We start from the raw sequence: 16,238 nt of genomic DNA, 5'->3' as shown, positions 1-16,238 counted from the left end.
GGTCTGCTAATACGTTAAAGTTTTGACAGTCACAAGGATGTTAGGTCAGACACAGGGTGGTCAATGGATGGCTTTCAGAAGGACTAAAAGGAGCTGAGGCAATCTGGCTCTGGCTTGTAGCATTTTAACTCTCCGTAATCTTTAACAGAGGTCCAGCCTTTCCTCCTCCCCACCTTCCGTCTCTTCCTCCCTTTTTTTTTTGGGTGGAGGAACTCTAGTCCATACTGCAGTGGTGCCAGCAGGGTTAATATTTATTTAGACTATTAGAAGAGAATGGAAGGCCCTATAGTCCCTACCCCGCAGCAGCCTGGCCCGTCCTATGCTCACACCGAGCTCTAGAAGTTAGCAGAGGTTAGAGCACCATTGTGGGGCTTGAAGGGGTGGGGAGGACCCCACTTCCTGCTGTCAGCTGGGGAGAGTTGTGAGAAGCAACCTCCAAGAGGGTTCTCCATTTTTTGACTTCCTAACTCAGGGCTTGATCATCAGATGTCAAAGCTCTGAATTTTTCAAGTTAATTCCCGGCAATACTCCTCTCTTGAGAAAACACCAGGTTCATGATTCTTAGAGACTGAAGCCACGTGGTAAACGTGGTAGAATTTAGTGTCTGGCTCCTTCCACTTTTTTCCCCAAGGTCCTATGACCTTGTGCTCCTCACTCAGGACAGATGTTTGCTGAGCATCTGCCCCATGCCAGGCAGTGTCTTGCTTTTGGAGATGTAGCAAATAGATGGGCAGCCACTGCTCACTCATCTTATTCCTAACTTGGGACTTCGAGAGGCCCCAAAGCATAGTGGTACTCAACCATAGGCACTATGGCACACACCTACAATCCCAGAACTCCAAGGCCAGTCCCAGCTACATACAGAGTTTGAGGCCAGCTCAGATTAAATAAGAACCCATTTCAAACAACCAAACAACAGCAAAACTCGCCAATGGCACACTCTACTGCTTGGCAACAGTATGACAGGCCCCAAATTAAACACAACACAGCCATTGCCTAGCAACCCCACTTTGGGGTGTATAAAATAACAAAGTGGGAATGTAAATAAAAATCTATACATTAATGTTTACAGCATCATTCACAACAACTGAAGACAGAAGAACTCAAACCACCCACTGATAAGAAATAGATAACAACCTGTGATATATACATGTGATGGAATATTATTCAGCTCTTAAAAAGAAGAAAATTCTTATGTGATTAGGTATTTTTGGCCACTGCAACAGTTTAGTTTATTCTTGATACAATCTTCAAATTATCTCACTACAAACTAGTATCTATAAAGTGTATTTTAAACTCTACTAGTTTGAAAATGGGAGGAGCATAAAAACAAAGGGGAAAAAATTCTGATGTGTGGGACAATGTGGATGAGTCTTGAAGATATTTTGCTCAGTAAAATAGGCCAGACATGAAAGGCCTGACATCAGATGATTCCCTTTCTGTGCAGGACCTAGAATAGCCAGGACTTGACCATTATCTCAATTTTTCAGGGTCCCCTGTGTATGCCATCACCCCTAGACAGTAGGAAGTAGTCTCTAGACTACAATGGCCACATTCCCAATAGGTGGCGTGGGTGGTGTTTAGTCATTTGGTAGGTTATGGATGTATGTCATTGTTTAGGGGGAAATATAGGAATATAGGATAAAAGACAACTATTAATCTCAATTATTTTACATTGGTATGGATTTTGGTGTATTGATACAAATTTAAAGGTTTTTTTTGTTATACTGTATGTACTCTTGTTTGGAGTATTGTGCTTATGCAGCCCATTTCAAAATGTTATGTATAATTAAGAAATTTAGGTTAGTGGTTAATCATCTATAATAATCAAACTTGTAGTCATAGTAGGTATGTCAGATATATTTTAGATAGATAGGTGGCTTCAAATGCTTCAGAGACCTACATAATCTGGGATTTAAGATGTTTAATAACCTAAGGCTTTTCATGACATTGAGACACATCTGCTCCTAGCAGTACCAATCTACTTCATAAAAGGATAATGTGCATCAAAGAACCTCCATATGGAGTTTACTTTTATTTTGGCAAAGCTAGCCATTTGGGGAAAAAAACTTACCTTTCCTTGACTGCTGACAATATATCATCCAAACTGGACATGCAAGACACAACTGCCAAACTTTGCCAAGACATGTCAGAACAGTCTTTCAAAATTCCTGCTTCATAGAAAAGTTTGCCAAATATTCTGAAGGACACAATGAAAAGTAAGTGCCAAACTTTGCCAAGACAAAGTAGGACAGTCCTTCAAAAATTCATTCTTCATAGAAAAGTCTATTAGATATTCTAGAGCTATAGGCCAAAGATGGATGCCCCAACATTTCAGAGGACTCTTGGGTGGCTGTCAAGGCAGCCAGATGTCATTTCTATAGTTTTGGAAGTAGCTTGCATTGCACTTCCTGTTTATTCAGGCATATTATATCCTTCTGGGATCTTTGATAGAGTTGAAGATTTTATAGTTACAGTCTTTCTTAGTTATGATGGAAGGTAAACTAAGTATAAAACTTTGGACTTACCAAGAAGGATAAATAATGGAGTATTTTCTCTGAATTTGCCAAATACAAATGGACTGAATATTGTAAATACAATTCTTACTTGATAATTGTTCTTAATATGTATAGTTTTGCTATGTTAAAGTTAAAACCTTTCCTTTTTATTTAGACAAAAAGGGAGCAATGTTGTGGAATAGAGTATTTGTTTAACTATGTAAGAGTGTGCTGCATTTGTTTAACAATGTAAAGATGTGTTGCTGTTTCACCTTGCCTGCCTAAGGCTCCTGATTGGTCTAGTAAAAGTTGATGGACAAAAGTTAGAGGAAGGATGGGAGGGACTGGCAGACAGAGAGAAAAGAGGAGCTGGATAGCAAGACAGGAGGAAGTAGGAAAGTAGAATGGACAGTAAATAGACGAGGTAGGTGAGCCTTGGGGTAACACAGATTAATAGAAATGGGTTAATTTAAGTTAATAAAAGTTAGTTAGAAACAAGCCTAAGTTAAGGCTGAACATTAATAATTAATAATAAGTCCCCATGACATGGTTTGGGGGCTGGTAGTCCAAGAAAGTTTATTACAGTTGAATATTTCATGTGTATTTGATAGCACTAACCTTACTTACTGTATGTGTAATATTCTGTACCTCAGTTTTGTCAAATGTCATGGAAATCTGTATCCTCACTGCCTTTCTTTTTATTTTGTCTTTTTCCAAGAAAGGAATGTTGACACTTCTCACATTTATTGTGGATTAGATGATTTCCTCCTTTAGTTTCATTTAATATACTGTGTTACTCCATGAGTAGGCACATATGAATTTAGTATTGTTATTATTCTTTCCTTTCTTCCTTTGATATAGACTGGGCTCAGACATGACTCCAGCCTCCCATAGACTGGGATTCTAGATGTGGACCACAGTGCCCCTGCTATTCTACCTTCTTGATGAATCAGTTATCTTATTATGGAGTGTCATTCTTTATCTTTAGCAGTATTCCTGATTCCTTGTCCATTTTGTCCAATATTCATATGATTACTGCAACTTTCTTAGGATGAGTATTTGTAGGGCAGATCTCAACTTTTACTTTTCAAAAAAATTCAGGTTTAATTAATAATTAATTAATTAATTAATTTTGTGTGTTTGGGTTCCTGCCTGTGTGCATGTCATCGCACTACCTGTGTACAGTCCCTAAGGAGACCAGAAGAGGGTGTCAGGTCCCTTGGAACTGGTGGTGGTGAGACTCAAACCTGGGTCCTCTAGAAGAGCAGCCAGTGCTCTTAACCCCTGGCCCATCTCTGAAGTCCTCAGTTTTCACTTTTATCACGCGTGTTTGGGTATCATGAAGAGAGTCTAAAGTTTTTACAATTTGTTCATTTATCTTGGCCTTCTTATTTTGGATTATGTGGTGCAGTTGGTGTGATCAGTATGGTAGTGCTGAAGCCTTCCATCTTACATTTGTATTCTGCTTCCTATCTGGGTCTTTGTTAGCTATCACCCACCCCTTTCTTTCTTGTGTGTACAGTCATGTGATAGTACAGTGTCGTGTACAGCCGTGTGATAGTACGGTGTCGTGTACAGCCATGGAATAGTACAGTGTCGTGTACAGCTGTATGATAGTACAGTGTCGTGTACAGCCGTGTGATAGTACAGTGTCATGTACAGCCGTGTGATAGTACAGTGTTATGTACAGCCGTGTGATAGTACAGTGTCGTGTACAGTCATGTGATAGTACAGTGTCGTGTACAGCCGTGTGATAGTACAGTGTTGTGTACAGCCGTGTGATAGTACAGTGTTGTGTACGGCCGTGTGATAGTACAGTGTTGTGTACAGCCGTGTGATAGTACAGTGTCGTGTACAGCCATGCAATAGTACAGTGTCATGTACAGCTGTGTGATAGATAGTACAGTGTCATGTACAGCCGTGTAATAGTATGGTGTCATATACAGCCGTGTGATAGTATGGTGTCATGTAAAGCCGTGTCATAGTATAGAGTCGTGTACAGCCATGGAATAGTACTTTTCTATTTCTCTCACCTACCTAAGAATAACATTTATGCTGGTATTGGCTACAACTCACCTATGTATTATTAACCTTGTAATACATTACTTTTGCAATTTGTCTTGCATCTCCCTGAGGCAAGATCTTGCTATAGTCCATGGTGGCCTTGATGAGGAACTCATACTGATCCCAGGGCTTTTTTAAGTCTTGGCCTGTTGTACCCCAAGTACCTGCAGTAGCACCTTATCCATGTGGACATTCAGTAAATATATCGATTAAGTGAATAAGGGTATTTATTGTACTTAAGATTTCCAAAGTCATATGGTTAAAATTTATGTAACTTAATGTTTCCTTTTCTTTTTCTTTTTTCTTTTTTTTTTGAGACATGTCTTGCTAGTAACTCAGGCTAGCTTCCAGCTCACATTTTAAGTCCATTTGACAGAGAGTTCACACAAATATCAAGTTTCAGTATATGTTCTTCACATTTTTGGTTAGACAACTTAAGAGCTTTGCTGGATCGGTGTTAGAGGCAGTAGAATTTTAAAGTTTACTGCTTTACTTTTTTTGGTAGATGTAATGATTGAGAATCTGCTGTTGCTTATTCTAGCCAGAAGTACTGTACTGAAGGTTTTGAAAGAGTCACTTTTCAACTTAAGTGAGCCTTTGAATGCAAAGTCTGACTGGGAATTGCATTTTTACACAGAAAGACCTGGCACTGAAATGGCATGGACTTGGGGGCTGGAGAGTTACCTCAGGGGCGAAGAGCACTTGTTGATCTTGGAGAGGACCCAGCTTCAATTCCCAGCACCCACATGATGGCTCATAACCACCAGCAATTCCAGTCACAGGAAGAATCCAACACTCTCTTCTAGCCCCCAAGAGTACTGCATGCATGTGGTTTATAGACATTCATGTAGGCAAAACAATCACACACATACATTTAAAAAAGAAGGAGGGAGGGAGGGAAGAAGGAAAGGAAGGTTATGGGCTTAATGTCTCCTCGAGTGGAGAAAAGCCCAGAAATGAGTCTGTGTCTTCCTGTTTGCTAAGCTGCCTTTGAATTTTAGTAATTACATCCACTACTTTGTTGTGTGTGTGTGTGTGTGTGTGTGTGTGTGTGTGTGTGTGTGTGTATCTTGGTGGGGGGATTGGAGACAGCACCCTTACATGCAGGTTTGGCTTGCTGATGGCTGCTGAGGTGTGGACTAAGTGTGGGTACTGCTGCAGCCCCCCACCCAGTACTAGGTTCCCAAGTGCTAGGATCTTGGGTGCTAGGTTTTCTGCAAGAGAGCAATGTGTGCTCAGGTGACTGACAGTCAGCTGCTAGTGCAATTATAGCAAGTAACATTTTTAAGGGTTGAAAACTAGATAATTTAATTCTAAAGATTGCTTATGAGTTTCTGAAGTAGGGCTCATTTTGAAAAGCATGGTCTCAGCTTTAAATAAGAAGGTATTATAACTGGCCATTTTCCTCTGCCTTTATTCCTTAACTTTTCCCCTCTTTAAAAATTATTTGTATCTATTATTTGTTGTAAGAGGCCGCTTGTTCATTCCCGACTGCTCAGCCCCTAAATAATCATACAGAAACCATATTATTTGCAATATTATTTGGCCAATAGCCTAAGTATATTTCTGGATAACACATATCTTAAATTAACCCATCTCCATTAATCTGTGCATCGCCACAAGGCTGTGGCTTACCGGGTAAAGTTCTGGTGTCTGTCTATAGCAGTGCTACATCTACATGCCTTTTTTCTCACAGCATTCAGTTTAGTTTCCCCACCTACCTAAGTTCTGCCTTGCTATAGGCCAAAGCAGTTTCTTTATTCATTAATCAATAAAAGCAACACATATACAGAAGGATTTCCTATATCAATTATTATTATGTGTGCCTAGGATATGTGTGTGTGCGGGGGTGGGGTGGGGAATGGGATTAAGTGCTAGTTAGGGCAGGCTTACACAGCAAGTACTTCACCTGCTGAGCCATCCACCTTCTCTCAATATTCTTACTTGTAATTTCTGAATTTCCCATAGTTCCTAATATATATGCCAATAGATTAATTTATTTTTGTGTGTTTCATATGAAAAGCTGGAAGAACAGCCTAGAAATCATGCTAGGTTACGAGCGTACCTCTCAATGTTGACTAGAAGCAGGATTACAATGAAAAGGGAACATCAGTCTTTAAGAGCCGGTTCAGCAGGCAAAGTAAGCGTCTCTCTGACCCAGCAGAGCAGCCGCCTCTAGCTTCCCAGGAAGAGTGCGTCTCATTATCTCAAAGCTAATGAACAATCATTAGTGTAATCAGCACATGCCGTTTAATGGTATTCTTAAATTTTTTTATTTTTATTTTCTAGGTACAGGGAAAACAATGGTGATGGACATGTTTTATGCTTATGTGGAGATGAAGAGGAAAAAACGGGTCCACTTTCATGGCTTTATGCTAGATGTGCACAAAAGTAAGTCAGTGACCCCAGCAGCCAAGAGTTTTTCAGAGTGACCACAACGAAGTTGTTTTCTTTTCTGGTGATTGAACAGATAAGCCCTAAAACAATCAGGCTTTTGCTTGAAGTAAAATTTTCTTCGGTATCTTTTGCTTTGCAGTATGTCGAAAACAAGACTCCGTCTTGAGGTCGTTCTTAAGACCAGTTCAGTGCTAGGTAATTAGAGCAGAGAGGGGAGGCTTGCCGGAAGACATGAAGGCCACACCTGCTTTAGGAAGTCCCTTTTGGTTAGGTTCCCACTATTTATTTATTTATTTATTTACTCATTCATTCATTCATTCATTCATTTCTGAGACAGGCTTTCTCGGCATAGCCCTAGCTCTTCTGGATTTTGGTCTGTAGACCAGGCTGGCCTTGAGCTCAGAGATCTGCCTGCCTCTGCTTCCTGAGTACACTACCATACCAGGTTTCTTGTTTCTTTTTTGAGACAGTCTGATGTAGTTCCTGATCCTTCAGCGTCATCTTTCACTGGTGGAATTCCTGTGGGTTCCATCTTGCCTATCTCTTGGTGTTTGTAGATTATTTTCTGCATGGTTTGCCTATCGTCCATTCCTTCCTAGAGTGGGAACATTGCCTTCCCCAGTACATTCAGAGTTTAGTGTAAATACAGTGAATAGGCAGGAATGGCCTGAGTGCCTTGGGATGGAGACAAGCGAGCATTCTGATTGGCTACTCTAGACAAGGTGCGTATGTCCTTCACAGGTGATTTCCTGCCTCCACACTCATCACTTGGACCCAGGACCAGTTCCCGTTTGCTGATGCTCTAGCTGCCTATCACTGTCACCCATACGGTGACTCAGCAGTGGGAGGAAGTGGCCGTGAATTCCCCTTATGGTTTTAAGACTGTAATATTTGGATAACTTATTTTGAAGTGAGAAAATGCAACACCTTTTAATAATCAGATTGTGATGACTGAACTCTATTTCATGTGGAGTTTAAATTTAGTTTTTATGTCCAAGTTAAGATTCATTCAGAGATTAAAAATATATTCTAGTTCCTTAAAATGCTCTATTAATATAATACTTTGTCTATTTTATTTCCTATATCTAAGGAATACATCGCCTTAAACAGAGCTTGCCAAAAAGGAAGGCAGGATTCATGGCTAAGTCATATGACCCCATAGCTCCCATAGCGGACGAAATCAGCCAAGAAGCTTGTCTCCTCTGCTTTGATGAATTTCAGGTAAAGCTGGGTTTTTCTCTTTTGTTAAATTTAGATTTCCTTTTAGAATTTCAAATTATGTGTGTGTGCACGCATACACATGAATGGGGTTGTATATGAATGTGTGTGCTCACCAAGGCCAGAGGCATTGGGGCCCCTGGAATTGTATTTGCAGGTGGTTCTGGGCTGCCTGGGTTCGGGGAACGCGACTCAGTGTTCCGCAGTGGCACTAGGCACTCAGAGCATCTGAGCCCTGAGTGGAGAATTCATAGCTATAGAATGGCACACTGAAAAAAGTCTGGATGTTTAAATTTTGCTCCGTGTATTTTCATTATTTTATGAATTGATTTCACGTATTTTCTGTTACTACTTCAATTTTATTGTCTGGTTTAGAGTTTCACAAGCCATGGACTTCTTAAGATTAATTGGTCCCTGAGAAAAGATTTTTGGGCCATAGTGCTTTAACATCTGTTTATTATTCATTCACCTTTGTGTGTGTGTGTGTGTGTGTGTGTGTGTGTGCATGTGCACTTGCACACGTCTGGGTGGATGTGCATATGGGTGACTTTGGAGGCCAGATGAGGGCAGCAGAGCCCCCGGAACTGTAGTTACAGGTAGTTGTGGTGCTGGGAACTGAATGTGAGTTCCCTGCAGGAGCACCAAGAGCTCTCAGCCACTCAGCCGTCCCACCGGCCCTGGGGTCCTGTTGTAAGTAGTAGCAAGAAGGAGGAGGGGAGAGGAATATAATAATAATAATAATAATAATAATAATAATAATAATAATAATAATAATAAATAAGAAGAAATGAAATGGAGAGTCTATGAGTCATGGAAAGCCTGAAATACTAACTTATTGTAAGAGAAGTTTGCTGACTTGTAAGTTACAGCAAATGGCATGTGTCTCCCTTCTTCTTCACCAATATTGCACAGTGTAAAATCATGTGTTACATGAGCTTCCCTACACTGTGTGTATGCAGATGGTCACTAAGGCCAGAGGGCACCAGATCCTCTGGGACTGGAGTTATAGACCGTTGTGACTCATTGTGAGTGATGAGAAATGAACCTGGCCCTCGGTAGTAATGTTAAGCACTCCTAACCACTGAGCCATATCTTCAGGCCCTAATTTTTATATCTCTTTTTATTTAAGGTATATGAGTAGTTTGTGTAGTGAAGAGGTGAGTGGGCTGCGTCCCGCTGCCCGGCTAGCTTTACCCGAAATAATTACACAGAAACTGCATTCATTTAAAACACTGCCTGGCCCATTATCTCTAGCCTCTTCTTGGCTAACTCTCACATCTTAATTAACCCATTTCTAATAAATCTGTGTATCACCACATGACTGTGGCTTACCAGCAAGATTCTAGCCTATGCCCATCTTGGGCCCAAGCGCCATGGCATCTGCCACACTGCCTTCTACCCAGCATCCTGTTCTGTCTACTCCACCTACCTAATTGTCTGTCCTATCAAAAGGCCAAGGCAGTTTCTTTATTTAACCAGTGAAATCAACATAAAACAGAAGACCCTCCTACATCAAGTTTGCTTGTAGTCTGTGCACCATTTGTGTGCATTGCCCACAGAGGCCCAAAGAGGGCATCATATTACCTGGGACTGGAGTCCCAGACTTGTGAACTGCCAATGGGTGCTGGTATCACTGGGTGTTCTTGAAGAGCAGCCAGTGCTCTTAACCCCTGAGCCATCTCTCTAGCCCTGTATTTGTTTTTATATCAACAAGGTTATAGATTTTTTTGTTGTTGTTTTTGATTGATTAAGGAAGGATCCCATGAAAGTTCCCCAAACCATAATGTTCCACTAATAATGCTGTCTGTCTGAGTACTGGCCATTAAATTCACATTTGAGTGGGGAGGAGGAATCAAGAATGAATGTCTATCTACATTGTTAATGCTTAAACAAGCCCAGGCTCATCAGAGTCCGGGTAACAAAGAGGGTTCCTGTTACAGGTTAAGTGTCTTGGTTACTCTTCTGTTGCTGTGAAGAGAGACTATGACTAGGACAACTTACAGGCAAGAGTTTCTTGGGGGCTTGGCTACAGTTTGAGAGGTTCAACCCATGATCCTCATGACGGGGAGCATGGCTGCAGGCAGGCATGATGTTGGAGCAGTAGCCAAGAGTTGGGCTTTTTAAAACCTCCAAACCCGCCCCTAATGGCACACTTCCTACAACAAGGTCATACCTTCCTAAACAGCTCTACCAACTGGGGGACTAAGTATTCAAATTCTGAGCCTATGGGAGCCATTCTCATTCAAACCCTCACACTGCGTGAGACAGGCTCATAGAGAATCTTGCCTGCTAACACATACAGCGGAGGTGTGTGTCATCACCTGCCTCATCCAAACGTGGTTTGATAGTTATCCCAGTTGCCTGGCCTCTTGTTGCAGGACCTTTTCCTGTTCCACCGCTAATCAGACGATGCCTGTCTCTAGGTAGCTAATCTGCAGCCTTGTCAGCAACCTTGGACCTATGTTTCTTATGAATTTACTCTATCTGGGGAAACACTTGTATAGGCATCTTGTCAGACCAGAGTGCCTCTTTGTCTCTATCTGTTCAGGCCCTACTTATTTAGGCACTGTATTTCCAAATGAAAGACTTCAAATACATTTCATTTTTTATAAATTGAAACCTTTGATGGTTGAGGTCTTGCCTCAAGGCATCTTTCTCATTGTCCAAGTCAAGGTTTGAGCTTTTTCTTTAATGATGCTCTCTCCTAAATAATAAATAATAAATAAAGTTTTATACACACCTTGTTCACGATTCACAACCTTATTTACTTATCTATTTTGAGCCAGGGTCACTGGGAAGCTCTGGCTGGCTTGGAACTCTATATAGATCAGGCTGACCTCAGACTCAAAGAGACCTATCTGCATACTGGCCTCCTGAGTACTGGGAGTAAAGGAGGGCATCACCATAGCCTGCCATTTATTTATTTTAGATTTGATTTATTGCATTTTATCTGTATAGGTATTTTGCCTGCATGTGTGTCTATGTATGTACCACATGTATGCTTGGTGCCCTCAGACATAGAAGAGGGTGTCAAATCCCTTGGAACTTGGAGTTAAAAGATCAGCATCAGCTGTCACATGGGTGCTGGAAATCAAACCCAGGTCCTCTTGAAGAGCAGCCAATGCTCAACCACTGAGTCATTTCTCCAGCCTTTTTTTTAAAGGGGATTTATTTTCACTTTAACTATGAGCAGTTGTTTGCCTGCATGCATTTAAGTTCAATGCAGATGTACCTGGTGCTTTCAGAGGGCACCAGATCCCCAGGAACTGTAGTTACAGATGGCTGTGAGCTGCCTTGTGAGTGCTGGGAACCAAACCTGGGTCCTCTGCAAGAGCAGCAAGTGCCCTTAGTTGCTCAACCATCTCTCCAGGCCCTGTCCACAGCTTTAAATGCACTCTTGTTCTTTTCTTTCTTTTTTTTTAATATTTATTTATTTATTATGTATACAATATTCTGTCTGTGTGTATGTCTGATGGTTGTGAGCCACCATGTGGTTGCTGGGAATTGAACTCAGGACCTTTGGAAGAGCAGGCAATGCTCTTAACCACTGAGCCATCTCTCCAGCCCCACTCTTGTTCTTTTCTTAATTCTTCTTCTTGGCTCTACTTGCTCTGACTTTTGCTCTGATTTCTCACTATAAACCTGGCATCAAGCAGCAAACATTCCACCGGTGATGCTGTGCGATGTTGGGCTCCCCCACAAATGAAAAGTCCATTGCTTTTGAATTCAGTCTCCCTTAAAACCTTTAGGCCATAAGCAGACCATGCCACATTCTTTGCCAGAATATAACACAAATGGCTTCTAGCCCATCTCCTGACCAAGTCCTTTTTGTCTGAAACCTCACGATCACTCTTTCCTGTCAATATCTTGGCATTCTGGTCTTCCATACTCCCGCCATAGTGGTGCGACAAGCTTTGCCTGCGGCCTTCCTTGCTTAAGCATTACTACACTGTGTATAAAAGCAGCTCTCGAGCAAAGCCAGCATTTTAGATTCCAAAGACTCAAACCTCGGCCACATTATCTCCTGTAAATATCATGAATTATCTGATCATTTGAATTGTTAATAGATGAAATGATCTTATTATTTAATTTATATTATTTATGCATTAATATAATTTTTCTCCTTTGTTTTCTTACTAGGTTAGTCTTTCATGAACTGTTTGAGATATTGCTTATTTATCTATTGGCTATTCCATCCCATCTATTGTGTATACTCTTTATCCTTTTCATTCGTTTTGATGCTGGAGACTGGACCTAGAGACCATACTGGACAAGGCATCTAACATGGAGCTGCATCTCAGCTCCTTATGTATCCTCTCTGATGTTGACTCCTGTCTCCTGGGTGCTTTCTGTGTGCCTGTGTGCTTGTGCTGTTTGTTTTGGTTTTGATTTGCTTTGCATCAAGGCCCCTCTATAGAGCCCTGACTGTCCTGGAATTTGCTTTGTAGACCGGGCTGGGCTCTTAACTCACATCCATTTGCCTCTGCCGCCTGAATGCTGGGATTAAAGGTGTGTTCCATCATGTCTGGCCTCTATATTTTGTCTTTTTTTAAAAAAGAAATATTTATTTTAAGTTTTAATTGTGTACATGTATGCACATAAGAGTGGGTGTTTGCGAACTCAAGAGAAGACAAGGATTCCCTGGAGCTAGAGTTGTAGGCAGCTATGAGCTACCCAATGTGGGTTCTGGGAACTGAGCTAGGGTCCTCTGGAAGAACAAGAATTACTCTTGACCGTCAATCCCAATGCTTTTGTTCTTAAACACTGTACTTGATATCTATCCTTCCATTTGCACCCAAGATTCTATACAACAATGCATTTCTAATATGGAATTATAGGAGCATATATACTATACATAGGTAATAAACCCTAGTTAGCATTTCTTGAGAGTTTAACATATGTCTTATTAAAGTTTTGCAACTATGTATTATTGCTGCTTTCATTATATTGATGAGAAAATGGAGAGTCAGAGAGGTTACATAATTCAGCTGCGATTTAAACCCAGCATCCTTGCTCTGACTCAGCAGCTGGGTTATGTGTCTTCTTTAGTACACAAAGTCTTGTGTTAGTGGTTAACTATCTTGCTATAGAGGAAGGTGGGGTTTGGGGTGTTTAATAACAGGACCTAGAAGTTATCCTTAAGCCTAGTTAGTTGCTGAATTTATCAGAAATGAATCTTTAGATGCTTTATTCTTAGTGATAGTATGTTTAAAACTGCCACTTCACTTTTAAAATTGAATCGTGCTATTGGTCTTGCTGGTTTTGCTATTTGTTATTGGACTCCAGAGTGGTGGTAATGAATATAATAATGTTTATTTTATAGGGAGATGAACGGGAATTATTGCTGCTTAGAAGCAAGGACATACACCTTCTATCTGTGCTCTTGGATTTAGGGAGTTTTAAGGTCCCACTTTGGAAGCATGTAGCTCACGCTCTGCAGAGTGCATTCTTTCGATATTACCAATGTGACATCTCAGATAGACTTCTTTGGTCGAGGGATATGTCTACATAGGGCTTTGTTTTTGTTTTTTTCTTAAATGTGTTCTAGTGACTGAAATAAAAGAATACCTCATTCTTAAGGCTTTCTTTCAAATCTTTATTGTGTCTTTGAATATTTATGTTACCTACTAAACCACTTGTGATTCTGAAAACATAGAATACCGAGGGAAGGCATGTCTTACTAGTTAGTATTTAAAAAGCATTTTGATACGCTGAATGCTGTGTAAAATTCTCCTCTGTAAAGTATCAATATCACTCACAGATACTACTTGCCATTTTCATGAAGCAGGAGCACTATTAAAAACTGCTAATAAAAAGTAGGTGCTTGTTTTTGTGCTAATACTAATTACTGATAATACATGCTTGTATTTGTCACTCATTCCGTGGCACTGTACCAATCAGCGGGTGACGGAGACTCAAGCACTTATACATGTAAATGAATTACTTTTTCCCCTTTTTTTATTTAAGTGAGTCACGGTGGAAGGCAACTCTAGGTCATAAAGATCTCTTCTCTTTAATGCTAATGAAATGTCTCCACTCTCTGCTAGCAGACTACCCTTATTGGTAATCTGTAGCCTTGTCTTTTGTTCTGGATGGTAATGAAATGCTGGATGCTGAACACCCCAGCTCTCCAAGAATGTGGGGCCAATTGTCTTCTGTTCGCTTATACTGTAAAATTACTGTTCCCCGGCAAAGCTGGACAAGTGCGGGGCCAAGATCAAAGAGTCTGCATTGGCATCCAGCTGCACCGAGTGACTCCTGCTTTAGTAATTAGCCATAGCTTCTCCAAGTTAATTTTCTCAGCTAGCACAAAAACATCCCATAATGTAAAAACAGCCAAGTAGAACCCGACCACAAGCCTTGACTGTTCCCATCCATTTCTGGGTTAAGCTTTTGCAGTGTATCGGCTGAATATTTCACTCCAAACCTCAGGGCACAAAGGCTATTTTTTCATTTTTTTTTGTTCCAGAAACCATTATGGAAATAGTCAAAGCACTGCCTTTGTTTTCTAGTATCGAGTAGCATTTCATTGCTTTTCTGTTTAAAGGAAATGTATGGAGAGGCTAGAACTGGCTTTAAAATCGAATTTAAAAAGTGCAGTTGCTACTGAATTTTGCAAGCTCGTTCTGTCCCCTCATCAGAAATGCCACTGGTGTTTAGGCATTTGAAAAGGAATTCTCTATGAATGTTTTTGTGGAAGAAAAATTTGTCCCTGGTCCTGAGCTCCCAGCGAAAGCCACCAGCGCCACTCTCTTTTCTGTCGTTGGTGAATGCTCGAGGCTCGGGAGTCTTTTCAGTAGAGGGCATTTCAGGAGTTTCTCTTAGTTAATGTTTTTAAGCCTTTGCTTGAAACAAAAAGATCCCTTCCCCCCAGCTGTACCCCTTGTGGTTTTGTTCTGTTCAGGTGGGAAGGAAACCTTACACAGCCCCAGTAAGATCCTGGCCATAGGAGAGCAGCAGGTTAGACCTGTGAAAGTCAGTTTTGACTGGCTGTGTTATAATGGGCCAGTTGATAACTTGGAGTTTCTTAAACAGGAAGATTTCGGTGAGTTTCTGTATCCTCTAACAGAGGGAAGATAAGAATATGGTGAGTTAGTAAGCACGCGTAAGGCAAATTTTAATGAGCTTCTTCGGAATGTGCTGGTGAAGGTCAAAGCCCTTTCATGCCAGGTTAACTGAGCCCTGTTGGCACTCCGCGGCTGCAGTGGCCAGCGTGGCTTCAGCCACTCGGGTTGTGTGCGGACTTTTCCTCTCTCAGTTGCTGATTTGTGAACTGTAAAAGCCTCTTTTTTTTTTAAGAAGTTGCCATTCAGTGGACTTTTTGATTATGAATTCGAACAAGAAATCATTTTAGAAGAGATGAGTAGCTGGGTTCCCTTTTGCCCAGTGTGGTTTTGCCTGCACTGTGCTATGCTTTAGTTGCAGGGTGCATTTCTGGGTTTGCCAGAGGTTATTGTTTCAAAGCACTGCATTAGCCATCCTTGGGAGAGACACATTTATTTATTTAATTTTTTTTAGCAGGAATATTTGTGTTTGCAAGGTTAGCAGAGGCTGGCGTGCTGGAAGTGACTGCAGTGTGCCTTTGGATTATTCATGGACAGTAATAGAAGGCACTTAAAAAGAACAATGAAATTGCTTATTTCTGTGATGGGCCATCTGTTGAATTGTTTTGTGCAACAATTGCACAATAGTATCTATGTCATATCATTCTATTTTCAACAGCAGCTGATTCTGTCTCACTGGCTACTTGTCCTTATTTCTAGCATCCCATGACCATTACGAGTCACCTTTCCAGGGACCTTCGCCAGAAAGGTATTAGGAATTGCAAATAGCCTGTGTATTTCAATGCTGCTGTTCTTGCTCCCCACCTTTCTGTGTGTGTGGTGGAGGGGGATACCGGGTGGCAGTATAAGCAGAGAGTTGGTCGTGTTCTAATTAATTGGATTTCCTAAATGTTTAGGATGGTTTTCTGTGCTTTCCACATGTAGTTGATGAAGAAGCTAGCACAGAACGTTTGATAATTTGGGTAGAGATGATTGATTAGCAGCGAAGGAGGTGTGA

At 41.0% G+C, this 16,238-nt stretch overlaps 1 protein-coding gene across 3 annotated transcripts in view; it reads left to right on the top strand.

Annotated features, from left to right (window-relative positions):
* The window catches only part of Afg1l (AFG1 like ATPase), a 147,211-nt gene that overhangs the window by 44,406 nt on the left and 86,567 nt on the right, over window positions 1–16,238 (top strand). For all 3 annotated transcript variants that reach the window (XM_038339706.1, XM_038339705.1, XM_038339707.1), the window contains 2 exons: window positions 6,852–6,953; window positions 8,050–8,180. In XM_038339706.1, the coding sequence (XP_038195634.1) occupies window positions 6,852–6,953; window positions 8,050–8,180 (233 nt within the window). The remainder of the gene's footprint in view (window positions 1–6,851; window positions 6,954–8,049; window positions 8,181–16,238) is intronic.

Source organism: Arvicola amphibius, chromosome 8 (genome assembly GCF_903992535.2).
Source record: "Arvicola amphibius chromosome 8, mArvAmp1.2, whole genome shotgun sequence".
In the NCBI taxonomy this organism is placed as follows: Eukaryota; Metazoa; Chordata; class Mammalia; order Rodentia; family Cricetidae; genus Arvicola; species Arvicola amphibius.
This window is presented reverse-complemented; position numbering and strand designations above follow the sequence as displayed.